This window comes from Oreochromis aureus, linkage group 3, assembly GCF_013358895.1.
Source record: "Oreochromis aureus strain Israel breed Guangdong linkage group 3, ZZ_aureus, whole genome shotgun sequence".
NCBI lineage: Eukaryota > Metazoa > Chordata > Actinopteri > Cichliformes > Cichlidae > Oreochromis > Oreochromis aureus.
This window is the reverse complement of record NC_052944.1, coordinates 86,534,944-86,562,833: the sequence shown is the minus strand read 5'-3', so window position 1 is coordinate 86,562,833 and position 27,890 is coordinate 86,534,944. Positions and strand designations below refer to the sequence as shown.

The 27,890-nt window shown below is 42.6% G+C and overlaps 1 protein-coding gene across 1 annotated transcript; it reads right to left on the bottom strand.

Moving 5' to 3' along the window:
- Positions 1-33: 33 nt before the first annotated feature.
- plod3 (procollagen-lysine, 2-oxoglutarate 5-dioxygenase 3) lies at positions 34-27,890 on the bottom strand. Its single transcript, XM_031758111.2, has 19 exons — positions 27,667-27,890; positions 15,430-15,521; positions 13,133-13,269; positions 10,632-10,795; positions 10,439-10,551; positions 9,852-9,915; positions 9,038-9,135; positions 8,720-8,815; positions 8,498-8,629; positions 8,057-8,178; positions 5,425-5,529; positions 4,512-4,637; positions 3,469-3,613; positions 3,245-3,358; positions 3,091-3,162; positions 2,848-2,952; positions 2,621-2,767; positions 1,329-1,454; positions 34-1,229 (listed from the first exon to the last, which is right to left on the bottom strand). The coding sequence occupies exons 1-19, from the start codon at positions 27,749-27,751 to the stop codon at positions 1,074-1,076; spliced, it is 2,199 nt and encodes a 732-aa protein (XP_031613971.1). The 5' UTR covers positions 27,752-27,890; the 3' UTR covers positions 34-1,073.

The window sequence follows — 27,890 nt, the reverse complement described above, 5'->3', positions numbered from 1 at the left end:
GAGAGCCCCAACAAAGGACCACTTAAACTGATGTGACAGTTCTTTTTTTTATTAAAATCTCAAAACTTTATTCAGTCAGTCATCAACAAATAATTTAATGCAGTTTGTACAAAGCCAGAGACTTTTGATAAACAGGCACGTATAGAAGAAAACCAGAGGCTGGGTGGAAACACTGCACCTCAAACAGACTCAAAACCATCACAGCATTTTTTAAATAAAGACATAATCCTGCAAGAGGAGGCAGCGCTTCACACCCTAATGATGACTACCCCATGGAAACCTAAGGAGGAAATTTAAATTTTAAAAACAAGACTAAAAGACAAAGAATAAAACAGAAATGCATAAAAGGCCTTTAGAGTTTACAAATTAAGAGTCTAAAAATTCCTCAAAGTGGAGTTCTACTTGCTTAAATCTTATTTTTACAGACTTTTACCAAACATATAGACTTCTTGGCACATAATTCACATGGTTTTCTTTAAAGCATCTTTATACCCATCTTTTTTCTCTGTATCATATTCACTGATATTGAGGATTTGCACGTCTAGAATATTGATGCTCAAATCCAGCCGACTTGTCTTTGAGGTGGATTTACCCTCGAGCACATCACTAATACTGGTAACACCCTCTACTTGGCACAACAGGTGGCATTAATCTTTTAGAGTTTGATGGAGTGTAACAGCTGACTGTTGAAACACAACATGGAGTGTGTTTTGATTGCATAGATTTAGTTAACATTTAAAACGTAAGGCAGCACGGTGACAACTGAATTTAAGCATGAGACTCTTATTTTGAAATGTCCGACAGCGATGCCTTCAAGACCACAAATCTCCCGTTTTTATTTGCTTCACTAATGTTAGGAATAAAAATAAGGTAAAAACAGAAAACTCTGAAATGTCAACGATGATAAGTCAAATCTTATGTACACCTGAAATAAGGACACAGTGAAATAATAACATGATGCATTCAAGGTCATCACGTCTTTTCCTCCATTATGAATATGATGATGAGGTTGGCTAATCTTCTCATGCTCACACAGACACACCAGCAGCCTTTTATGCACACGCTCTGTATGTTTAGGGGTCGACAAAGGACACCATGATGTATCTGGTCCCTTTGGTGACGCGCAGGCCTTCGTGGTAGTGCGTTAGTCGACCTGGGTGCATGAAGGACCAGCCCTTCCTAGGAGACTCCACCTTACAGTCGTACCGCAGGAACCTGCAACCTCCACCCTGACACAAGTAAACATTTTGCATTAAGAAAGGCAGAGCTTCAGGGAAATTATTCAGGATAGCATGTTATTTGGCTTCTTGTTTATTCATCTGTGTTACCTCGTAGTCAATGTCCTTCCTGTTCAGGGCAATGTTGATAGTGAAGGTGGAGGAGTCATGATGTGGCCGCAATAATGGTTGCTCATCTGGACGGTAACGCACCACAAAGTTCATAATGGCTTGAGCCTGCATGTAGACAGTACCAGATCATTTTTAAGAGGATTAACAAAAGATGGCACAAACACAACAATGTTCCCAACATCAGATAAAAATCTGACTCAGAAACTTTCTAAAGAAAAACATGATTAATGTATAGCTCCTTAGCATTGTGAATTTGTACATGAAGACTATTTTTAGAGTGCACTAGAGAGTGTAGTAGAGCACAGTGTACCCTGACTGTACCCTGGGGCAGATACTAAATTTTTTTTTTTGTAATGCTGCACTGTCAAAAGTTTTGTAGTGGATCGATATCTGGGATTAATTTTGAGGTAAGCATCGGGTCTGAGATCATGAGATATTTCTGGGCTGAACTTTGGGTAAGGTCTTGAGAGAACCTCTGAGGACGGTAAGGAGATATTCTTAGGTAGAATTTGGACTGCACCTTGTGTTCAGGGTGTGCACTGTACCTTAGAGCAGAGGTTCCCAAAGTGTGGGGCCCGCCCCGCAGAGCCATTGCAGGGGGGGCGCGGTATGAAAAGAAAAAAAAAAGAGCGCTTGGACACTGCTAATGGACAGGTTTTTGACGGGGCTCCCACACAAACGCAAAGCAGGAGATGAAGCATCGTCAAATATGTTTCCAAACCAACTTCCTTCCAAGCCAAAGGCAAAAAAAGTTTGGGAACCACTGCCTTAGAGGAAGGCTCTGAATGATAAACGTATCTGGAACTTGAACATTATGGTTATGGTGTGGACAGTACCTCAAGCCATGGGGTGACTCTAACCTTAATGTTGAGTCTGGACCCGACCCTCTGGTTAATATCTGGTCTGTATCTTAGTGTAAGGGTCTTGACAGTACCTTGGTATCTAGTTTAAACCTAGGGTTTGGTCTGTATATTTAGGTGGGAGTTATGGTATTGATGGTATTTTGGCAAAGACTCTACACTGAAAACTAAGATTTGGATCTAAACTACACTTTAGGCTAAAGTGTGGACTCAGAGGGTCTAAACTGTACTGTGGGATTAGGATCTCCTCAGCAATACCTTGGCACAGAGTCTTGAATTGAACCCTTAGGTTAGAGTGTAAACTATACTTTGGGGTAAGCTCTGGGCTCTCCCATGAGGGAGGTTGTGTATTGAACTCCTTGGTGGGGTAGGGAGTCTGAACTTGAGACTGGGGTTAGGCTTTTACCGTACCCTGGGGTAGTAGCCAGGGTAGAGTTTCTCAGTGACAGGGGAAATATAATCTTTGAGGAACTTGAGCCACTCCTTCTCAAAGCCGATCTGGTTCATGTGGATATCCACAGTTGGGACATTTTCATAACCGCCAGCCAGACGCTCATCCTAGAAACACAGAAAACACAAAACTGTTAAATCTTAGTACTTACTTCTGCCCTTGTGTGACAGTTAGAATAAGTGTTTACCTTGTGCGTTCCACCAGACCACTCGCCATGGTCTTCCATGGTTTCTACCATATGGTCACACATTTTGTCTGAGAAAGCTGGAAACCAGTAAACATCTGGACAGGGCTGAAATACAGAGATAGATTATTAAACCCAAGATGATTCTGCAACAAACATCAACAATAATAATGATCTGAAAATACTCTACATGGGAGGTGGTGTTTTGTGCCTCTAGTTCCTGATTCCCCTTCCTCACTTTATTACCTGCTCTACATACTTCTTCTCATCTTCAAAGATCTTGGAGTAGTTTTCGTGGACATACTTCTCCTTCCAGTCCTGCAAATACAGGCAGACAGTCTGAGTTTGTTTAGCTTTACTCACATCATCTAATTTGAGTCTTCATGTATATTTTCCTGACCACAGGGTTGTCAAAGATCTGCCACATGTCTGGGTGGAGCCTGGACGTGTTGAAATTGGACGAGGCCACCAAACGGCCAAATTCGTCACGGTTGGACACATACATGAAGACTCCCTGTGGACATATGTTCAATGAAACATCATCATTACTGCTTACAAAAGAACTTTTTTGTAATCCACTCTGACTGTGCTTACAGCTAAAAAAAATGAGAACGTCCGTGTTACCTGGTCTCGAATGCTCCTGCAGAACACCATGTCAGCGTCCATGCCCCCTTCGTCCATATACAGGCTCACCTGGGACAGTTTAGTCCGCAGCATGCTGCCTTTGATCAGGTAGGCCTGAGTGATGTACGGCACATTCCACAGACCTCTGCTCAAACACAGGCAGAAGGTTATTTTACAGACAAGATGTCACGGTCTCAGAGTTTGGTGCTGGTTCTTAAGTCTTATATGTCTTATGGATTCATCTTTAGTTGGACGTGCTGACTTTCTTGACTTTTTCTAATATGCCAAATGCTTTTTTGCCATTTTTGCCTGTTTGAATCCCACATTTGGTTATCTATGCTATAGAATCCGGCACGTGGATTAAAGAAACTGAAACACCAGTGACCCCAAAATAGTAGTCAAAGCAAAAGCTCAACAACTGGAAACACAACTGTGGCACTTAAGAGTAAGAGATCAGCTGAAAGTAGGAGAAGAATCACTTTTTTGGGAAACCCATCTAAGGTTGGGGTTGGTTTTGGTTTAACCAGATGTTAAACAGTCACTTCTTCACTGGATACTAGAAATCACTTGCTTTCAAATGAGGTCTCAACTAAAAACATATGTAGAGTCTCTTATAGTTTTTAGAATTAAAATCAGAACACACTAGGAAAACTGCAACATCTACTTTTTGAATATACATCATTATAATTATTATTATTATTGGTCGATATGACGATATTAACTGACTAGTTTGTGTACGGTAGTACTGTGAGTTATGTTTAAAATCCTGCTTAAACGTTTAAAAAAAAAGCAACTTGCTGAACTGTAAAAATTTTAAAAAAGGAATATATTTTCTATTTTCTTTTCTATTCTTCACTAAATGATGGAAATTTAAGACACAAACCAATACCACAATCTAAAATACAATTACTGAATCAGTTTGAATCAGTTTTTGCTTCTGTTTCATTCATTTAACCTTTATTTAAACTTGAAATTATCTCTTTTGTGACAGTGTCTTGGATCACAATAGGCAGCATTAACCAGTTTCTGTGTGTGTTACTTACACCCTCTTGCCCTGGACGATCTCGATGTAATCTTCAGATCTGGAGTAGTATCCTTCAGGGCTTAGAGCGCCCCAGAAGTTACTCCACAGCTTTCCGTGTTTGGACAGCATGGGTGCTATGACAGACCTGAAAGAAAAGCAAAGGATTTCAGAGATCTGCATTAAAATAAAAACCAACAGAATTTAACATAAAGCCTGACTACTGAGGTGTTTACACATAGCGGCTGATATGTGGAAAGAAGTAGCAGAAAGTAGTCTGAGTATTAAAGTATTAAGGTTCAAAATAGTCAAAATTATTTGGCTCCAGTAGAATAATCAGTGTTGCTGTTAACATTCAGGCATCCATTAAACTCCAGACAGGTTGAACTGAACCTTGAGTTTACACTAATGGTTATCGTCTAGTACACCCTCTATGCCATTAGGGTCTAGATGGTACCTTGGCACAGAGTCTGGACTGAGCCTTGGGGGTTAACGTCTAAGCTGGAAAAGATCTGGATTAGAGCTTGGTTTGGGGTAGAGCCTGCAACGAACGTTGAGGCAAAATGTGGCCTGAGCTCTTGGTTAGTGTCAGAGCTGTTTAGGAAAGCTGAATTTGACCTTGGAGTGACAGTCTGGACACAAATGCCATCATAAGACAGAAGGAAAATAGCAAAAATGAACCAAACGTCAAGAAAAAGAAAATCTAAAATGATGAATATTGGATCAGTCACCATGAAAAAGTCCTGATAATACGCTTAATGTCCACAACAAAGCCCTCGTTGGCCTAAAGCATTTAAATATTTGGCACCCGATGCTGTCAGTTTTTAAAAACTTATCAACAAATATGCAACAGTGGCATTTTTTTGTAGTCTTTTGTTTTAGTTTTTCTCATCCAGTGCAGGATATGCTCAGGGTTGAACAGAGCTTCTATGTACTTGTTCTCCTCTATCAGGATCCTCAGGATGTCGGGGTTCGTCAAAGCCACATCGGAGTCGATGCTGAAGTAGTAGTCGCACTCTGGATCCTTCTTACACACCTCGCTGCACACAAACAAACACAAATAGCCAGGAAGGTTCATTACCTTTGTATTTAGAGTTTCCATAAAGCTGATGGTCAGACTTATTTTGTATCTTACTACAGAGGGAATCTGACCTTTTTTAATGTAATTGTTCTAAATACGCTCCTCTCATTAAACAGATTTAACTTCCTGGTTTATAAATATGCTTCACAGAGCAATTTAAGTGTTTTGTTCTGGCTCATTTCCGTCTTTAAATGTCCTGCTTCAAAGGCTCCTGCCAAGTCATGGTTGCTAATGCTGGGTTTTAAGGAAAGAAAGAGATTCAAGGTTGTATACAGCAGTGAGAACTGCTCAATTCCTGGTTGATTTCCCATGTTTTTTATGTTTCTCTGTCTCATCAATAGGTCTACCTTTATTTTCTTGATCTTTGACTGTCTTTGTCCTTTTATTTCCTGTCTTTGTGTTCCTCACGATTCCCTGATTCTTTCCACCTGTAGAGTATATTTATCCTCAGAATTTATTCTCTGCCTGTTCCAGGTGCTTATTTTGGGATTTAGGTTTTATCTTATCTTTTGGATTTTCCTAAATTTGGACTTTTGTTTCACATGAATTAATTGCTCACTTTTATTTCATTTATATGTTGGCAAAGTTCTGTAATATGCAGTTGATGAACACTATATGAGCTGTACATAAATCCAAATAAAACCACAGAAGGAAAACTTCTGTGTTTATTTCTGCCTTATTTAAATAAATAAATAGCACGGTGGGCAGCACGGTGGCACGGTGGTTAGCACTGTTCAAGAAGGTCCTGAGTTCAATTCCTTTTTTTTTTTTTTTTTTTTTTTTTTTTTTTTTTTTTTCTGTCCTGTCCGTTTGGTTCTTTTGCCATCAGCATTATTGTCTAAAGGCGAAGAAAGATGCCCAACGGATTTACTTTACAAAATGGACCATCCCAGCCTTGCCGTAATGGTCCATTTGATTCACCTTTATTGTTTATTTTATTTTCACTTGCTGAATACGGGACAGACTTGACTGGTGGAAAGAAAAGGGGAGAAAGAAAGAGGAAAGAAAAACAGCTGAGAAGAGGGACGGGGAGAAGGGCAAAACCAAAAACCAACAGAATAAGCAGACAAAAATACATATATCGATCACCTGGATCACCTGTTAAGAAAAAAAAAGAAAGCAAGCAGAAGAAAACGAGAGTAATAAACAACATCACAATGATCTATGGGAATATGACAGTAAATACTAAATATTAAACATTATTGTGCAGCACGTGAGATCGACAGCGCACAGTGTGCTTTGAGGTAGGAGCCAAAAAGGGTGTAGTTTGTGTGTGTGATCACCCGTGTGTGCACCTGTGAGCATGAACGCTTTGTTTTTAAAAGGTTCCTTCATGTAATGATCTGCTAGAGGGTGTGGGCCACTGCCCCATCCTCCAGGGCATGAAGCAGGTATGGAGGAGATCAAAACTCCAGACATCCAGAGGCCCCAGAACACAAGAGACCAAGGAAGACCAACAGAGGGGCAGCCGCCACCACTATCCCAGAAAGAGCTGAGGAGAGTCCCAGATGAGGGGTCACTCAGCAGCCGCGAGCAGAAGCCGGGGGTTGCAGTGACGTGCCCGTGAGCTCCGCCGGCAGCCAGCTGTGCCTGAGTGACCGAGCCCCGGGCCGAGAGGCCGAGGCACCCCATCCCCGGTGGCCCGGCGAGCCCCAGGCTCCAGGCCCCGATAAGCAGCCGCCAAGGAGTGAGCCGGTGGGTACCTGGGCGCCCATCCCGGACACAAAGAACCACCAACGCACCGATGTCTGAGGGCGTCTGCCACCGGCAGGGGAAGTGGTGGGGGGAGATGGGCCTCCAAACCTTGGAGGCCCAAATAAAACCACAGAAGGAAAACTTCTGTGTTTATTTCTGCCTTATTTAAATAAATAAATAGCACGGTGGGCAGCACGGTGGCACGGTGGTTAGCACTGTTCAAGAAGGTCCTGAGTTCAATTCCACCATCAGGCCGGGGTCTTTCTGTGTGGAGTTTGCATGTTCTCCCCGTGTTTGCGTGTTCTCTCCGGGTACTCCGGCTTCCTCCCACCGTCCAAAGACATGCAGCTTGTGGGGATAGGTTAATTGGATAATCCAAATTGTCACTAGGTGTGAATGTACGAGTGAATGTGAGTGTGAATGGTTGTCTGTCCCTGTGTGTTGGCCCTGCGACAGACTAGCGACCTGTCCAGGGTGTACCCCGCCTCTCGCCCTATGACAGCTGGGATAGGCTCCAGCACCCCCCGCGACCCTGAAAAGGATAAGCGGAAGCGAATGGATGGATGGATGGAAGTTTTAAAGGTTGGTACTAAAAATGTAAATAGTTAAATATTTGTAAATATTTGAGGCCAATTTTGCTGACAGTGTTGATAACATGTTTGAAATCTACCTTTCGTTTTGGTGTCATAACTCTGCCCCAGTTCTTCAAACCAACTCTGTTCTGTTTCCAGCACTTTATATGTTTTACTCTTTTAAAGTTTATATAATTTCCTTAGAGGTTGTGCACTCACACAGCCATGGTTCTGGCTTCGTCCTCCTTCAGGTTCTCCTCTGGTCCGACAACCCGGGCGTCTGGGAACAGAGACCTGTGACGCTCCCAGAACTTCTGGATGTGACGCTCGTGGTACACGACCTGCAGTACAGGGACACAACAGGTCAAAAATCACATGACACAGGAAGGAAGTTTTGTATGCTGCAAAAATTAACTTTGGCTCTAAATTTTGTGAACAGGCAAAACATTTTTCACAGTTGAAGGCTACTCAAACTATTCTCTGCTTGAGCCACTGTTAGGAACATTTTCCTTGTGTCAAAGTTGCCTAAAACCTCTTGGTGAATTCCACAGATTGTTGTTGCAAAGACAATTCTGACTTTTTAATTGTGAATCTTTTCCCTCCCTTTGATGTTCCAGTGAGAGCAGTGAAACTGGAACTCTGTGCGAGTGTGCATCGTACGTTGTTGTGGATGAAGAGGCGAATCCTCGTTTTTGGGTAGTTCAGAGTGGACAGGCGCTCCAAGAACTCCTCCATGAAGGGAGTTGCGTGTTCGATGAAAACAGCGACGTAGACCAGAGGCATCTGTTCATCCTGAACACACAAACACACATGTAGAGTTCAAACAATAACAGGAAAACGTTTTCTCCTCATTATGTCCTCCACTGAGAGTGGCGCAGGCACCTCGCTGAAGAAGAGCACGTCATCGTCGCAGATCCCACAGCCGGTTTCATAGGTCCATGCTGTGGGGACGTAGTTACCGAGGTAGTTCAGCTGCAGCTGCAGAGATGAACGAGGAGACATGCAGAATTATTAAATACATTTGTTGTGTTTGATAATCAGATTTTTAATGATAGGCGGGAACAGTTTCAAGTGTGACGCTTTAAAGATCAAAGAGGCTTCTTTAGTTTTAAACAGCGGTTTACTCTAACACGTCACACTTGACTCCTGATCACAAACATCTGTCTGTGCTCTGCTTTTACTATCACATTGTCGTGTTACCTTGGTGGGTCCGTTGCCATGGATAACAACAGGAAGCGTGTCGTAGGCGACGTTCCTTGCTCTGACCTTTGCCCTCTCAAATTTCAAGACGACCTCATCTAGAGGGGAGATTTAGTGTAAGTATTTCTGCTCAATAACAAACGGCAGTTCCTCAAATGTCCACTTGAGGCTCCAGCAGTGAGTCAGTCCTCATAAACCCCTGTGTTAAAATGTTCAACTTTACAGTAGAAACAAACATGGTTACACCTTGGTACAGCTTGATTCAGTCAGGACCAAACATACTTATAAGAGCCTGAGTACAGTAAATGTATGCTGAAAAAGTTGGGGGAGAGGATTTATGTAAAAAACAAAAAACAAAAAACCAAAAAAACATGAATACACATGTATAATAAACCTCTTAATATCTGAATTGAAGGTTTTCAGGATGAAGTAACCAGTAGAGTGAGTAACAAAAACCAGAATGAATGTTTCCTTACAAATCGTGGAGCTCCACAGGGCTCTATTATCGATCCTCTACTTTTTTTTCAGATTTAAACCATATGCTTGTAAAGGTGAGTCATTCCCCATAGACTGAAATAAACATGTTTACAGCCTGATACAGCTGTTTTGGTTTCTTTAGCTAATTTCACCTTCATAACAACAGGCTTGGAGTTGCATTATTAGGAGCATAGCCTCTTTGAATAACAGGTGGATGGAGACAAAGAGTGCTACATGTGAAACAGCTGGTTCACATGTAAACTGAGCTCTCACATGAGGCAGAAAAGATGCTGGACAGATTTAAGTTCAGAAAGAAAAACATATTTGTGTTTCTTACCAACAGCTCCGTTAAGGTTTTGGAAGATCCGGGATCGATGATCCAGGGTCATGTTAAACTTGGTCTGAGGTGACAATGATCAACAGAGCAGCTTTGTCAAGATTTAGACACAGGGCTTTTACAGATAAATTCAGACATGACAAGCCGGAGAATATCTCCCAGCTCTTCTTCTCTGAAATCACTGCTGGGCTAATTTTCTAAGAATATGTTCAAAATATTGGAAACAATTCAGTTTTTTAACCAACAGTACAGATGAACTTGTTTTGTCTGCAATGTCAAAGACCTTCGACCTGAGGTAACATTAAAGAAGCTAACCTCAGACTAATGTTAGTTGTTACTAATGGTAACAACAAATGCAAAGTGAACTGCAGCCATTATTCTGTCATTGGAGGGAACATAGTATGTTCTTTAACTTACATTACAATTGGTACAGAAAAGAGCAATAAAAAGTATTTACATGAAAACGTTCCTGTTTTAACCATCACTGTGACTTGTTCTAGTATTAATTGAGGAGGTAAAAGTCTAACAGTGGCTTTAAAACTGTGGGTTACAGGTTGTTTTTTTAATGTTTGTGGAGTTGGATTTACCCTGTGCGTCTTGTCCAGGTAGATCCTGGTGTAGAAAAGTTGGTCGTCATCGCTGTCTTTGTACTTCCACTGCTGGACAATTGCACTGATCTCTGGAGCATAGCCGATGAACCCTGAAGAGCAAGAAGGCATGTCTTACTTACTGCTTTAAACTTTTTATAGTATTTTAAAGAAATAGCAGTGAGCTCCTTACCTCCTGAGTTCAGGTAGCGTTTCCCAGTACGCACCTCAGGGTATTTGGAGGCCAGGCGCTGGTCAGGCCAGCAGAAACCCTCAGCTGAGAAAATAACTTTGTGACCCATACGGGAAAACTTGGACAGCAGCTCCTCAGGACCCGATGCAAAGATCACATCGTAACTGCATGGAGAGGGAGAGAGAAAGAGAAAGAGGGGGGCCTGTTACTGTTTGCAACAGTTTGAATATGTGGGATAAGCAGACAGAGAGCCATGTTTATGACAGAAACAGTCAGAGGACTGAACACTGAGCAGTGGCTAGAAAGCGTGAGAGCCACATCAGCTTACATGTAAACAGGAAAAAATAAAACATTTAAAGGACGATAAATGGAAGAAATTAGTAAGAGTTCAGTGTGAGCTGCAGACCTCCACAGTTGAGTGTGGCTCATTCGCAAGTGCCGGCGGTCAGTGTGAAACAACACTGAACTTTATCCGTCTCTTTCCAGAAAGAGTTCAGGTCTGAAGTAATGACCGCCTACAGCAGCTCCAGTACAGAGTTTAAGGTGTTCATTAAAACCTAAAACAGGAAACAGAGGGGTCTCCTGCTCCTGCTGTGGTCTGCTCTCTTCCAGATAATCACCTCGTCTCTGTGATGTTCCACAACTGGGTTATACTGGAGGAAAGGGGAGTTTTACAGTTGTGGTCAGAGGTTTAAATACAGTCTTCAAGGGCATGAATTCATGGCGATTTTGGACTTGATTTATTTGAACTGTTCCAGGCTTTTTCAGGGTAGAGGAATTGTGCAGCAAACATCGTACATTACCAAAAAACTCAACTGAGTTTGAATTTACTGTATTTGGGATTTTCTCTAACCTTTTCTCTCTAAGGGTCAAATATATACATTGAATATACATTCACTCAGTTAAAGTTTTTGTGGTGCTGAAGGAATATTTAGTATTTACTGCTGTTTACACTTAGCTAGATTAATGCGATGGTGTTGTGTTTATTATGTTGTTCTTTTTTTTTTGCTTGTTTTCTCTTCTTTTTCTCTCAACAGGTGATCCAGGAGTTTTGTTTTTTCTCTCTTTCTCTTTTTAAGTGCCCTTTCTCACTGTCTCTCTTCCCCTCTGTTTTTCTTTTCCTTCATCTTTCTTTCTCCCTTTCCTATCCCCTAGTCATGTCTGTCCCGTCTGTAACAACTGAAAATAAAATAAAATAAAGTAAAATAAACAATAACAACAAAGGTCGATCAAATGGACCAATATGGCAAGGCCGTGATGACCCATTTGGTAAAGTAAATCCAGTGGGTGTCCTTGTTCGCCTTCAGACAACAATTCTGAACCAAATGGGACAGGCAAAAAAAAAGAATTTACTGTATTGGAGTGTATTTTCTGATTTTCTCTAACCTTTTTTCTCTAAGGGTCAAATATATACATTCACTCAGTTAAAGATTTTGTGGCGCTGAAGGTTCTATATGTATTTTAGCTGGACAAGACCAAAGCATATATACTTCCTGTTGGAGATCATGATTGATTACACCTGGCTTCTCTTGGCAGAATAAAAAGGATTGGCTGACAGTATGTCTGTGAAGGTTCTCAGTCATCCAGGTCATCGTAGTCTAAGGAGCTTGGAAAGAAAAGTGTCTGGACTTCTTCAAGTTGATTGAAGACGTTTCACCTCTCATCCGAGAAGCTTCTTCAGTTCTAGGGTCAAATGGTGGAGAGTCCCAGATTTAAACCCATTGTGGCTGTGGCTACAATGTAGCTTGCCATCACCAGTGTGTGAATGGGTGTGTGAATGGGTGGATGTGTAAAAGCACTTTGGGGTCCTTAGGGACTAGTAAAGGGCTATACAAATACAGGCCATTTACCATTGTGTGGTTTTTCTGCCATGTCGCGAGTAGTCGATGAGTCTTTACATGCAAGTCGTCTTTTATATAAACTACAGGAGACCGTGGCAATCTATTAAAGACTAAAGCGATCCAAAAAAGGAAGCTTTCAGTGCAGTACCGTGTGCTTCTTCCATCTTCATGGTTTATCCAGCACTCATTTGCTAACTTGTCACGAAACATTTTTCCCCTAACAAACAGTGGTCACCCATCCTTCCCTAGGCCTGCGTGACTGGGTTTGTATTTCTGGACTTGTCTGAACTTTAGCTTTAGTTAACAGTAACAACACTGCAGCTCAGAATCAGTGAAATCCCTGCACAGGTCACAGGTGGTGCCTGAGCTCTGATTTCACTGTTTATCTGCTAATTAAACAATACGAAAATTCATATCCTTCATTTTTGTGAGAAAAGCTTTGTCCTCATGTGTCAAAGTAGGTCAGAAAGAAAAAGTAAAGACACAACAAAAGCAGCGAAAACTGAGACCGACAAGATAAAAAACAGGAGGAGGAGAGCTGAGTGTGAAAAGACAGAAATCAGGACAGAGCTGATGGAAACGATAAGCAAGTATATCACACACACACACACACACACACACACACACACACACACAGAGATCGAGCCAGACGGTGTTTACCTGTCCACAAACATGATGACGAGCTCCGTCTTTTCCGAGTGTTTCTGCACCTCCTTCTTCAACCATCTCACCTTCTGACCTCCACCCACCGTCCGAGCCACGTCGCCTCCCTTCCACTCCTCGCCCAGACCCAGGACCTGCACGCCACCATCATATCATTAAACTCATTTGTATCCAATAAATCCTCTGACAGCTGATCTGCTCATGTGATCACAGAAAGTGTTTTTAAAGGATCACAAAAAACAGAAACAGTTTTATTTTTCTCAGAGATGAAAGCCTGCCGCTGGAGTTGTTCCCTGCACTTTAAACAAAGACGTTTTACTGCAGACAGAGCTGCACTGTGTGGCCCGACAGGTCCTCCCTGCATTCAGGAACTTTATACAGGAACAATTGGCTCATTCATGAAGTGAGCAAAAACCACAAGTTAGAGACTGAGCTATTTCAGGTACCGACCACTTGGACAACAACACATTAGTCTTTAGTCTCTGCATATTGCCAACAATCAAGATGTAACTGAACCACTTTAGCTTTAAGGCTGTTTCCACACCTGCAGTTTGAAAACACGGAAAAAAATCCAAGCAAACTCATCAGAGTGGAGCAACAAAGGTAAACACGGGAAGGAGGTGAGGAGTTCTGGATTACCGGAGAACACAAGATAAGATAAGATAAGATAAGATAAGATAATTCTTTATTGTCATTGCACAGTCATACATAGTACAGTAGTACAATGAAATTGGAAAAACTGTCCTACGTCGGTACTACATATAACACAACACGACACGATATGACACATCACAACACAACACAAACAACACAACACAGTATATTAACTTAGAAATAAAAAAGAAGAATAAGTGTTATGTGTATTGCACACTGTTATTATTGCACATTAATTATTATTGCACCTTGTTATAAATATAAATATTATTATTGTTATTGTTTTAAACATTGTTACCTCCCCTAAAAAAGTCCAGGCAGGTAGCCAATCAGGTCAGCTATTTGCATTGATTAGGGCTATTGCCCTGTTGTAAAAGCTGTCCTTGAGTCTGTTTGTTCGGGACCTCAGCAGCCTGAACCTCCTGCCAGACGGCAGCAGCTTAAACACCCGCTGTCCTGGGTGTGTACAGTCCCGTAGGATGCTGCGTGCCCTCTTGAGACAGCGAGTGCTGTACAGGTCCTTCAGGGAGGGAAGAGGATGTCCAATGATTTTTGGGCCATATTGATGACCCTCTGAGTGCCTTTCTGTGTGCTGTGGTGCAGCTGGAGAACCATACACCGATGCAATATGTCAGCACACTTTCAATGGAGCAGCGGTAGAAGACGGTCAGCAGCTGCTTCTTCAGGTCCATTTTTCTGAGGATTCTCAGAAAGTGGAGACGCTGTTGGGCCTTCTTTAAGACCGCAGAGGTGTTAGAGCTCCATTGGAGGTCTGTGTCTATGTGCACACCCAGAAACTTGAAACTGGAGACCCTTTCCACGCACTCCCCGTTGATGCTGACAGGCTGCAGCTCGGACTTCCTCCTTCTGAAGTCAACTACCAGTTCTTTTGTCTTGGTGGTATTGAGGTCCAGGTTGTTATCTACACACCAATCTGACAGCCTCTGAACTTCAGCTCTGTACGCCGTCTCATCTCCCCTGAGATGAGCCCCACCACGGTGGTATCATCTGCAAACTTGATGACTGCGTTGTCTGGGTGGGTACTAACACAGTCATGTGTGTACAGAGTGTACAGTAGGGGACTCAGTACACAGCCTTACTTTAATTTCAATGATATTCTCAAATCTATGGCACCCTGCTGCTTCCCAGAATGCAAAGCCTGGACTGGAGTTTGTTAGGAACCAGCCTGAGACCACGTCCTTCAAAACGTTTCAGTGTGGATGATTTGGTGCAATTACGGTGTTCAGAAATGAACCGGACAAAAGAGGAAAAGGGTCTAGACTTTGATTTAAACACCACAGGTATGAAAACACCTTTAGGTCTTCCACTGGCAAACTAACTCACTAAACCTCTAAATAAGACTGGAAATGTGCAAACTTTGGAGCAGCTGACTCCAAGTATCATGGAGGGAAGCTGTGTGGACACTTGTACAGACCCACTGCTTCGATCTGACATTTAATCTCAGACCTGAGTCTAACTTGAACGAGCGACAGCACCCCTGTGCAGCCGTGCATCAGACATCAGTAACCTCAGCCAGGGATGTAATGGATGACTCTTTAATGGCAGTAACCTCACCAGGTAACAGGTTACTCTTTAACACAAAGTTACCCAGCAGTGTAACTTGTGTGTGTGTGTGTTACCTTCACAGTGTAGTTGAACTCTCTGGCTGTCCTCATGAAGCGCAGGTAGCCGTCCGTCTCCTCTGTTGCCACGGTGATGACCAGCAAGTTTTCTGCAAACACACCAGGTGATCAGCATGACGTTGTCAAATCAACAGAGAACTCTTGTTTTTTGTTTTGTTTGTTTTTTCCTTATGCCATCGCAATAATGAACAACTCGTAAATATATAAAGATCCATTTTAGCAAATATTTAAATATTTGGAGGATCTGCTGCTGTATGCTGGTAACACTCAGTCCTGTTTGCAGACACGAGCAGCTGCCAGAGTTTCCTGCAGGCTTTTTATTAGGAATTGGGAGTAGAATTCCTCTGAAATTCCGAGGAAAGTCAAAGAGGGGAGGAGTAGCATGGGGGAGGAGAAGAGGGTCTGTGACAAAAACCCCTGCTGTGCTCCTGAGGGTCTGACGTGTTTTAACGTGCGAGAGCAATAACACTTTCACTGCAGCGTAGAGCCGAGAAAACAGCTCTCAGCTGTGCAACAAAGCTCCTTAAATATCCAGAGAAATCGCTCCCAGCTGCCGCCACAGATCACAGATCAGCTCCGTGTCCACAGGCTTCCTTTAAGGTCCAATGGAGCAAAGTAACACACTGAGAGGTCGGATGGAGAGGCAGGTATTTTAATCTGGAAACATCACCCGGCAAACCTCCACAGTCTGACCACTTAGCTGGTTTTACAGAACCTGGGGTAATTCGGTTACCTGCAGACAGACATGTGAGGCTGACCTACTGTCTGACTCTGTCACCGATTATTTCTGTGCATCCAGTCTGTGAGGATCCACAGATCAGATGAATAAAACACGTTTTTAAGTCAGAATAATCCAAGTTAAGCATACTGTATATCATCCACTCTCTGTGCAAACAGCTGGTTCAGATACTATCAAACCAAACATGGGAAAAGCTCCTCCTCCTCTGCTCCTTTTTTGGTAGCGTTTGATTGAAAGTGTCTTGAAAGTTTACTGTGAAGTTTCCAGCCAGGTGTCACTGTTTTTCAACACGTCATTAAATAACGACTTCCCCTTCCCACCAGCAGCACTCATGGGTAGTTTGGTTTGAGTTCAGCTGAGCTGCACGAGTGCATATGGAAGGAAATTCTACTATTTTTAACCCCTATCATTTTTATTTTTTAGAACTTCTAGATTTTTGAAAGGGAGTTTTTCCTTCCCACTGTCGCCAAGTGCTTACTTACAGTCTGACTGTTGAGGTTTTCACTGTATTATTGCAGTCCTTGCCCTAAAATTTAATGTTGTTATGCCTTTGTGCTATATAAATAAATCTGAAATGAATTGAATTGAATTGAATAGATTCCTAGGGGTGTGTCAAAGGGCATTGTCAACAACCCATGAAAGTCTCTGCAGCTGCCTGCAGGGAGACTCTGGGTCTCAAACTAAATGGAAGGACTTCAGCCTGCATCTTATGGCGGGTGTTTGGCTTCGTAGATCACAGATCTTTGTATTGTATCTGTCCAGATGTTAACGCCATTCAGGCTCACCCAGCTTCTGAGAAGCTCCAGCTCCCAAATATCCAGCTGCTACCAGAATTCATTCAGGATTAATTATTAAATAACTGATAAATATCTTTTTGTTTTTTAATTTCACGTTTCTAAATTCATCCTCTGCAAACTTCAAATGAAATACATCAGTTCTGAAACTATAAATAAATGCTCCAGCTGTGGAAGTCTGTAGCTGGAATAAGTGTGAATCCTCATGTGAGGCTGAATGGTGGGAATGTTTCTTCCTGTTTGTGGCTCGAGTGTCAGACAACAACCCCCCCGACAGTACTCGCACAGCTGTGGGGGTTTGTTGTCTCTTTCCTCATCACGCTGCTTTCCTAATGAATGAATGACAAAAGCAGGTGTGCGCCAGCGAAACCGAGTCACATCCTGACAAACGATTCATAAAGTGACCTCTGCCCAGGTCTTCCCTACATGTTTATACTGAATCATTTCCATAACCAAATATGAGCTGAATTCATATTTCGCTCCTTACAAAGATGTTTGTGTGTTTGCCGACTCTCATGGAAATATGTTCCTGACACGCATGATGAAAATATAAAAACGGCTTCAGGAGACTTCCTTTTTCCATTCCTTGATTTGAATCTGTAGCACCAGGTTGGAGATGTGGGCAGTAATGTGGAGCCTTGGAGAATGTTACAGATCCAAGCAGCAGATCTGAGTGGGCTCATTCCTTTCATTTTCACATCAGTTTGCACAGCGTGCACATCATAAACACATTTTGGATTCTTTCTCAGCTTTGATCAAATGTTTTTTAGGGCAAGTAGGACACTTAAACATCGAGTACTGGGGATTTTCTTCTTCTGATGAAGCCAAAAAGTTTTCTACCCGAGTGTTTTCAGAGTTACAGGCTCTCAAAGTACAAAGAACTATTGGCCCAAATGTGGCACTTTTTACTCGTTTTATAGCCCTCTTAGCTATATAAGTTCAGGACATTTCCACGTTATCGGTTTAAACACAAGCAGTTCATACTATGAAGATACTACAGCTGATTGTGAGGGGGTCAGGAGGAAACGTTTCACAGGAACGGCCCATATGAAGGAAATACCATCCATCCATCCATCCATCCATCCTCATCCGCTTTATCCGAGATCGGGTCGCGGGGGCAGCAGCCTAAGCAGAGAAGCCCAGACCTCCCTCTCCCCAGCCACCTCCTCCAGCTCATCCGGGGAACACCAAGGCGTTCCCAGGCCAGCCGAGAGATATAATCTCTCCAGCGCGTCCTGGGTCTGCCCCGGGGCCTCCTCCCGGTGGGACATGCCCAGAACACCTCACCCAGGAGGCGCCCAGGGGGCATCCTTGTCAGATGCCCGAACCACCTCAACTGGCTCCTTTCGATGTGGAGGAGCAGCGGCTCTACTCTGAGCCCCTCCCGGATGGCCGAACTTCTCACCCTATCTCTAAGGGAGAGGCCAGCCACCCTTCGGAGGAAGCTCATTTCTGCCGCTTGTATCCGCGATCTCGTTCTTTCGGTCACTACCCACAGCTCGTGGCCATAGGTGAGGGTCGGGACGTAGATCGACCAGTAAATTGAGAGCTTCGCTTTTACACTCAGCTCCCTCTTCACCACGACGGACCGGTGCAGCGTCCGCATCACTGCAGCCGCAGCACCAATCCGTCTGTCGATCTCCGGCTCCCTTCTCCCATCACTCGCGAACAAGACCCCGAGATACTTAAACTCCTCCACTTGGGGCAGGAACTCATCCCCGACCCGGAGTGGGCACTCCACCCTTTTCCGGCTGAGAACCATGGCCTCAGATTTGGAGGTGCTGATCCTCATTCCCGCTGCTTCACACTCGGCCGAGTGTGAAGGAAATACATGAAGTTTATATCAGCATAAACATTTACTGTTTGTCCAAATAATGTTTGCATAATGTTACTGTGCTAGTGTTAACAAGCAGAACTGTTCAGAGCCTCACACATGCAAGCATGCAGGCCTACAGACCGTTCAGAACTACCTGCTGGGTTCAGGTGTTTGAAGTTAAACCTATCTGGACATTTTTTTTTCCAGACATTTTTTTCTGGGCGTCTTTCACTACTCGGGTTAAACATGATATATAAGTCACTTATATAACTTAAAAATGTTATCGTTTTGCTTTTGTCAGTATTTTATTTGTTTCGAGTAAATCAGTTTGGCTGAGATTAAAGTTCTAGTTTTTACACAGCTGAATAAACATCAAGCAGACAACTGATTATCAGAAGTGTGAGATGCTCGAGAATATACTCCGGTGTCCCGTTATATTTTACCTAGCAAGGAGCAGACGGCTGAATTTATTAAACTTCACCTAAACAACCTGCAAATTTCATTAAAATTTAATAAACTCTCATCTTGTCTTTATGTTTAGTTAGCACATACCTTATACACTATAAGCTGTAAGCTAATGATAGTTGTATAAGAGCAGATGCTGCTGGTGCAATAAGCTGTACGTTTTACGTCCAATGGATGCATGATCTGATTAGTCGACTAGTCGCAAAAATAATCGGTGACTAGTCGACTATCAAAATAATCGTTTGTGGCAGCCCTACTACCGACCATTTCCATGTACACAAAGGATTTTCCATTTTGCAGACTGGAGGGGTTCACACCGGAAACCTGCAGTTCAAGTTCCACATGCGACAGACTTCAGCTGGGATTTTCATCAGTGGCACAAACCCCAGCTGATGGAGATCCATACGGCCTCATCTGGACTCTGAGCTGATCCCTGTTCAGCTTTCTAAGGACTGACCACACTAAAAACCACCTTCTTCCAACCTGCCAGGAGCATCTTCCAGCCTGATGGGAGCACCATGTCAGAAGACATGACAACACAGAGCCTCGGAGAGATCCCCAAATTAACATCTTGGGCCCATGGACACATCTTAATCTGATCCACAATCTATGATCAGTGCTTAAAAAGCAGGTGGACAAACAGAAGCCTACAAACTGTGATTAACTAACAGCCACAGAGATCTGCAGCAGTTATGAAGAAGAGTCAACATAAATGACTCCTATAAAAGTCTCTAACAGAAATGTAAAAAATAAATAAAAACTGATGAAACACAAACTCTGTGACTGCAGTTATAACGAGAACCAACTCTGTTAAGTTCAGCCAATAGAAACTCGTCATGCTCAGTGTCATAAGTCAGATTCAGAGACGCTGAGCACAACATGGAGGAAGTGCTCAGATATAACTTCACTGTGTCTGTGATTGTCTGAGGTGTTTTAGGGAAATACGTCTTCAGCTGAGCTGTGTTGTGTGCCATAGAACCTGAGAAAAACTGAGACACTTCATTGTGAGCTCAGATATCTGAAGCATTCAGATGAGCTAAAACACCAGCTTATTATCTATTATTAACAATTTAACAGCTTCTTTATATATACAAAAAAGGGGTTTTATTAAAATATAACAATCCTGGTGTTCCTCTGAAGAACAAGCATCAGGACTGGGATAAAAGTGCAAGCAAAGAATTCACTTTTATGTATCAAAAGACCAAAAATATGAGGAAAGTGCACAGGACTTCGGTTTGACTGTGTCTCAATCTCCAAAAGTTGATTCTGTTCATCTGGACGTAGCGTCTGTGTCTCAACTACAAACAAGCAGCCATACTCAAAGATCCTGAAGGAGGAAGAACCTGTAAAACTGATTATTGATTTGATGAATGAATTAATCTCAGGATAAAGCAAAATAAGTCTTTAAACTGGATCCCATGAATGAGTGAAAATGGCTTCAGATTTCAGTCCAATATTTAAAAACCTCATTTGTTCAGTTATTTTTTCCTGTTACTATCCGAGTGTCTGTTAACTTTTTAAAAAAGGTTTACAACAAGAAGGAAATCTCCTCCTCAGTGTCCCGTGTCTCACTCTGCTCCCTTTAAAAACGCATCACATAAGTAATATAAACATGAATACAAACCACAGCTGAGCAAACAAACCTCACAGGGACGCACCAAAGACAGGACTATATGGAAAACACAGATCAGATTTAAACCGGTTATTCTTTTTTAAAACGTTTATTCTGTGTGTAGGAGCCATATGAGTTGCTCTTTTTCTGTGTAAGTGGGTTGGTTTAAATAGATTCACTCTATTGGTGCACGGGTGTGGGGCGTGTCTCATGGGTGTGGTAGAGGATAAATGTGGTTGCACTCACCTGTTCACAGCACCTGCTGTTGATGAGCAGAAAGGTAGGGTGAGCATGGGGCAAAACTTTCTGTTGACCGCAGCTTGAGCGCAGCTTGAATGATTTTGAAATAGTTTGACTGTTACTTGATGATTTTGTGTATATTCATGAACTAATTGATGCCATAGAAAGTTGTAGTTAGGCATAGTAGTTAGTGCAGTCATTTTGAGTTTCAGTCATTTGTTTGTGCAGCCTGTGCATTTGTGTAATTGGTTGAAGTTAATCCCATGTGTTGATTTGTATATTGGACGGTGCATGCGGAATAAAAAGGAGCAAATGGTACAGAAGTGTATTTTATGCGTTTATTGTTGCGCGTCATCTGTGTCCTCATGTTTAGCCTGCCGCGGCCATAGGTTGGAGGAGCCGCAATAATTTGTCAACAGAAAACTTTGTAGGTTTTATTGAATTATTTATATATACATGAGTTTTATTGGTGAGAGTTTTATAGTTTGCTGTTGCCTTTGTCCACAAGCTTTTAGATGAAGCCTTTGGCTACACAAAACAGATTTCTTTTAGGAGTCTTATTCCCCTGTTAGGTTTCAGCAGTACAGCTGCATTAGGCATTGTACTGATTTGCTTTCTAGTTATTGTGCATCAGGCGGCTGAAGCCATTGGCTTGGGAGTACCGCCGCAGTTTGTGTTTAAGACAGTTTGTCTTCCTCACAGCTGACGGTATGGAGGTACATAAATACCCACCGCTAGTATGTACGGAAGACTAGGGTGAGTTAGTTAGGTTTAATAGGCAGATAGTGGGGGATATTGCTCCTGTTAATTGTGTGTGTCCAAGGTTTTATGAAGTGAATGTCATCAAGTTGATGTGTTGGAATGAAGCTGTGTGGCATAGGTGCATTTCAGCGTTTGGATTTTGAAATGCTTTGATGAAAAATGGAGACACACCAATTAATACAATGTGTTGATGAAGATGGAAAGAAAAGACAGCTGAAACCGACTGCTAAGGCTTTGGAGAATCAGATTGAAAGGCTTCAAACAGAACGTCACACTAAGGTTAAAAAAATTAAAAAGGTCATAAAGGTGATTAAAGAGTTAAAACAATCTGAGGATAATGTTTCTACTGTTCAGGCTCAGTTAGAGAATTTGTCTGTGTTGCTTAGTGAGGCAACTTGTGTGCATGAAACCTTGATTCCTTTGCTTCCTCAAGAAGAGCAAGAAAAACAAACTGCTTGGTTTATAAGTGTGCGAGCACATAATACTGAGTTTATGGAGGAGATAAAGAAATGGCTTCATGATGCAAAGGGAAACTCTCAGAATAAAAATCAGGTGTCTGAGCTTGATTTGCCTCAGTTAAATCCACCTGGTGTTGATTCCTCTGATGTATTACCAGCTGGAAATGGTTCTGGTGCTTCTAGGCACGCTGGCAATGTTGGTAAAGGTGCTGCAATAGATGATGTTAATCCAAGTGATAGCATCTCTAATGTTGGAAACAGAAGTTGTAGGAAAAGCAAATCATCACTCAGTGGCTCTATGGTTTCATCTGCCTTGTCAGCACGCATAACAGCAGAGGCTGACATGGCGGCCCTTCTTGTTCGACAGAGGTTGTTGAAAGAAAAGCATGCTTTGGAGGAACAAGAAATACAGCTTAAGAAAAGAAAGGAGCTGCTTGACTTAGAAACTGAAATAGCAGCCTCAGCAGCAAAGGTGAATGTTTTGAAAGCTTCTGAAATGTCCCGAGTCTCAAGTGCTGTTAATGGTAAATCTGATGGAATGAATTCGTACTTAGAACGAGAACAGGGGCGTTTAGGTGTTTTAAATCCTAATGCTCCGATGTTCAAACCTGTGTTACCAGAGCGACCATATCAGGGTGTTGATGTAAGTGATCATCAAGCGCAGGTATTGGATGTAAGGCCCAAGGTTAAAAATATTTCTCAGCCCAAGGTTGTTTCATTGGAACAGTCAGAGACGAAGCCACAAGTATTTCCAGGTGTAGTTTCGACTACTCGGATGATGTCGCAGTCTCACACACGATCAAAACCTCTTACACATACAGAGCAAGCTAGTGAGGGTCATGATCAGCTTGTCACCGTTTTGAAGAAACAAAATGAAATTACAACTTTATTGGCTGAGCAGCAGTCTCTGTTTTTGCTACCAAGGCGTGACATTCAGTTTTTTGATGGCGATCCTTTGCAATATCAAACATTTATGAGAGCTTTTGAGCACATGGTGGAGAGTCAAGCTCACAGTGCTAAGGATTGTTTGTATTTTCTTGAGCAATACACTAGAGGCCATCCAAGAGAAATGGTCAGAAGCTGTCAGTATATGCCTGTTGAGTATGGATATGCTAAAGCTAAATCTTTGCTCCAGGAGAATTTTGGCAATTCGCTGAAAATTGCTGCTGCCTACATTGAAAGGGTCAATAAATGGCCACTTATAAAATCTGATGATGTGAAGGCTTTGCAGGAATATGGGTTCTTATTAAGGCAATGTTGCAATGCAATGGGAGACGTTGAGTCCTTGCGTGAGTTGGATGTCTCTGCTAACATGCAAGCAGTTATAAAAAAGTTGCCTTATAAGCTCAGGGATAGATGGAGGAATGTTGCCTGCGATCTGCAGGAGAGGTTTCAACGTAAAGTAGTTTTTTGCGATGTTGTTGAGTTTGTTGAAAAGCAAGTTAAGATCGCAAGTGACCCATTGTTTGGAGATATACAGGATCCTCCAACAGCCATCAGAAAAGAGGCGAGGAATGTTAAGTCTGAGTTTTATCCTAAGGCTAAGAAGAGTAGTTTTGCTACTACAGTGACCAAGGTGGAAGGGAAGATTGAGCCAGTGTTGAGGCGAGAGAGTGGTTCAGTTATGACCAAGGTTTGCTTGTTTTGTGGAGCAGGGCATATGTTGGATTTGTGTCCTTCATTTGAAAGAAAGTTGCACTGTGAAAGGTTATCTTTTTTGAAAGAGAATGGTGTGTGTTTTGGTTGTCTGCGCATTGGGCACAGAAGCAAGGACTGCAGGGAACGTCTCTTGTGTAAAGTCTGTAATCGGAAACACCCCACACTCTTACATATCCACTCCAAGCAGAGGGTAAGTGTTTCGGTGCAAACTATAGGAGGGGGAGAACCACCAGATGAAGGTCCTTCATGTGCTGTGCAAAGCAGTGGTGTTACTGGGGCCGGTGAGCAAAATAGTGCTCTATCCATAATACCAGTTAGAGTGAAGTCCAAGAAAGGGAATCAGTCACTGATAACTTATGCTTTCCTAGATCCTGGGAGCTCAGCTTCATTTTGTACTGAAGGGCTCATGAACAGGCTGAATCTTTCAGGAAGGAAAACTGGCATTCTGTTGCGGACAATGGGTCAGGAGAAAATGGTCAGTAGCTATGTGGTCTCAGATTTGGAAGTAGCTGGTTTGGGTTTGGATCACTACTGTGACTTGCCTGACTTATTTACACAGGAAAGCATGCCTGTTCATCAATGCAATATTCCCCGACAGGAAGATCTCAATAGATGGCCACGTTTGCGCTATATTAACATACTGGAGATAAATTCCGGGGTAGACCTATTGATCGGGACCAATGTGCCCAAGGCTTTAGAGCCATGGGAGGTTGTTAGAAGTCAGTACGGAGGTCCCTATGCTGTAAAAACTATGCTGGGTTGGACAGTGAATGGTCCTCTCAGAGAGGATCGTAAGACTGACATTTTTGATGTGAGTGTCAATAGGATTTCCGTGGCAAGATTGGATGACTTGTGGGAACGTCAAATGAAGGCTGATTTTCCAGAATGTAGTCAGGATGAGCAGTTTGCTTTGTCTAGAGAAGATCAGCAGTTTATGAAGTCAGTGATGGACCCTGAGTTGGTTCATGGTCATTATACCGGTGGTTTACCTTTTAGGTGCAATCATGTAAAAATGCCAAATAATAAGAAGGTCGTAGAACAGCGAACTATGAGCCTTAAACGGATGTTTATCAAGGATGATTCCTGGTTGACTGAGCAAAAGTTTCTCACTGAACCAGAACTTAATTGGCCAGTGAACCTTGATTTTGGAAAGGTCTCTGTAAGTGATCCAGAGATTAAAACGGTCGTTTTAGTTAGTGCTGTTGGTGCAAATGAACACAAGGGGGCATCAATCAGGGACATTAAGAAGGCCTACAGAAAGATGGCTTTGCAGTTACACCCTGACAGGAACCAAGATGACCCGCAAGTCCTGGACAAGTTCGCAGACTTGCGGGCAGCCTATGAGGTCCTCTCAGATAAAGAGAAAAGGAAACAGTCTGACATGTATGGCGAGTACGGGCTCAAAGAGGGTCACCACAGCTCTTACAGAGATATCTTCTCCAGCTTCTTTGGTGACTTTGGGTTCATGTTTGGTGGCAACCGACAGCAACAGGACAGGAATATTCCCAGAGGAAATGACATAATACTGGACCTGGAGGTTACACTGGAAGAGGTGTGCTCTGGGAACTTTGTGGGTGGTGAACGTGAGTTGAAGGACGCAGTGGAAGGATGGAATCAGGTACAGATCCATGAGATGCTGCTCCAAAGGTGGATTTTTAATCCTCCTGCTGATTTCCATCATGGTGGTGTTTGGGAACGTCTCATAAGGTCTGTCAGGAAGGTGTTAAATTCTGTTTTGAAAATGCAGAACTTGGATGATGAAGGCCTTTATACAGTTCTTTGTGAGGTAGAGGCTATTGTGAACAGTAGGCCAATAACCAAAGCTTCTACTGATCCTAATGATTTGGAGGCCTTGACTCCTAACAATCTGTTACTGCTTAAGACCAAGCCATTGATGCCACCGGGAGTGTTCCAGAAGGGGGACGTGTATGGACGACGTCGATGGAGGCAAGTACAGTACATGTCTGACCTGTTCTGGAAGCGCTGGGTTAAGGAGTACCTGCCCCAGCTTCAAGAGCGTCAGAAGTGGCAGAGAATCGGACGGAACTTCATTCCTGGGGATGTGGTTATCGTTGTCGATGATTCTGCGCCTCGTAACTCTTGGGTGACTGGTAGAGTTGTGGAAGCAATTTCTGACGGTAAAGGACTTGTACGTCGGATTCGTGTTAAAACAAAGACTGGTTGTTTGGACCGGCCGATCACTAAAGTGTGTCTTCTACAGGAAGCAGAAGAGTCATGAAGATTGACTTTTTCAAATGTCTATTTGTATTAATGTGTATTTGCTTATTTGAATTGAAATTGTATTTTGAATGTTTGATGAAAGATTGATTATGTTTATTAATATGTCTCCTACATAAGTAAGTATGAGGTAATTATTGCTCTAAAATAATTAGGGGCCGGTATGTAGGAGCCATATGAGTTGCTCTTTTTCTGTGTAAGTGGGTTGGTTTAAATAGATTCACTCTATTGGTGCACGGGTGTGGGGCGTGTCTCATGGGTGTGGTAGAGGATAAATGTGGTTGCACTCACCTGTTCACAGCACCTGCTGTTGATGAGCAGAAAGGTAGGGTGAGCATGGGGCAAAACTTTCTGTTGACCGCAGCTTGAGCGCAGCTTGAATGATTTTGAAATAGTTTGACTGTTACTTGATGATTTTGTGTATATTCATGAACTAATTGATGCCATAGAAAGTTGTAGTTAGGCATAGTAGTTAGTGCAGTCATTTTGAGTTTCAGTCATTTGTTTGTGCAGCCTGTGCATTTGTGTAATTGGTTGAAGTTAATCCCATGTGTTGATTTGTATATTGGACGGTGCATGCGGAATAAAAAGGAGCAAATGGTACAGAAGTGTATTTTATGCGTTTATTGTTGCGCGTCATCTGTGTCCTCATGTTTAGCCTGCCGCGGCCATAGGTTGGAGGAGCCGCAATACTGTGTAAAACATCATCGTGAGAGGTTCATGATGGAAATCATTAATCCTGCTACATAAACATGCTGTGGGCTCCCACAGTGGCTTTTTAAAACTAATTTAATCCACTTACAATAAATGTTTGACTTATTTAAATGCAGTTAACTAAAATTCTTTATTCTTATATGATTGTAAAATATTAAATCAAAACAATCATACTATTTTAAAAGTCCCAGCTTTCATTTGAAGCTGTAAAACCTCGTTTGAGTGGGTTGATCAGTGATTTGTAATCTTTACTGCTGGATGTAAGCATCCCTGCGTGAATGTGTGTCTGTTTGTGGGGATGTCTAACTTTCTTTAATATTTGAATTTTATCCTATATGTGAAGCACTTCGTACCTTTGTGTTACTTTGATTAAAACTGATACATGTTAACCACACTGTGTATCCGCAGTAGAAACGAAGTTGCGCATTAAGATTTTCCAGAGTTTAGGGAATCATTAGTAACCTGTAGGGATTACAATAAGAGTATATGAGGTTATAAAAGGAGCAGGGACCCCTGTTAAAGTTTGCTAACGGTCCTGTGGCGCTAACGGTTTTAATCATTAATAAACATCCTTCCTAAACTCACCCAGCAGCAGAATAACGGAATAAACTCTGAAAATAGTGAATAGGTTTGTGACGTGATGAGCAGCCTTTCCGTAAACCACCCGGAGCTCCACAGCTCCAGCGGGTTACGGTGGTCCGCCTGGCCGGCCAGGGGACCCCGCACAGCGGTCTTACCTGGAGAAAGCTTCCGCTGTTCGGCCCACACGGCGCCCTGGAAAAAGGCGAGAGACAGCAAGCAGAGAAGAAAACAGGAGGACATGTTGGATGTTTGGAAACGGCTCCCTTTAGACTGTAGGCCGTAGCTTTAGTCCACTCTTTCTCCTCTCTCCCCAGCCCTCTCTCTTCACGTTCACCGCTCAGTCGGCACTCAACTCTCGCGATACTCGTCACCTTTTCTG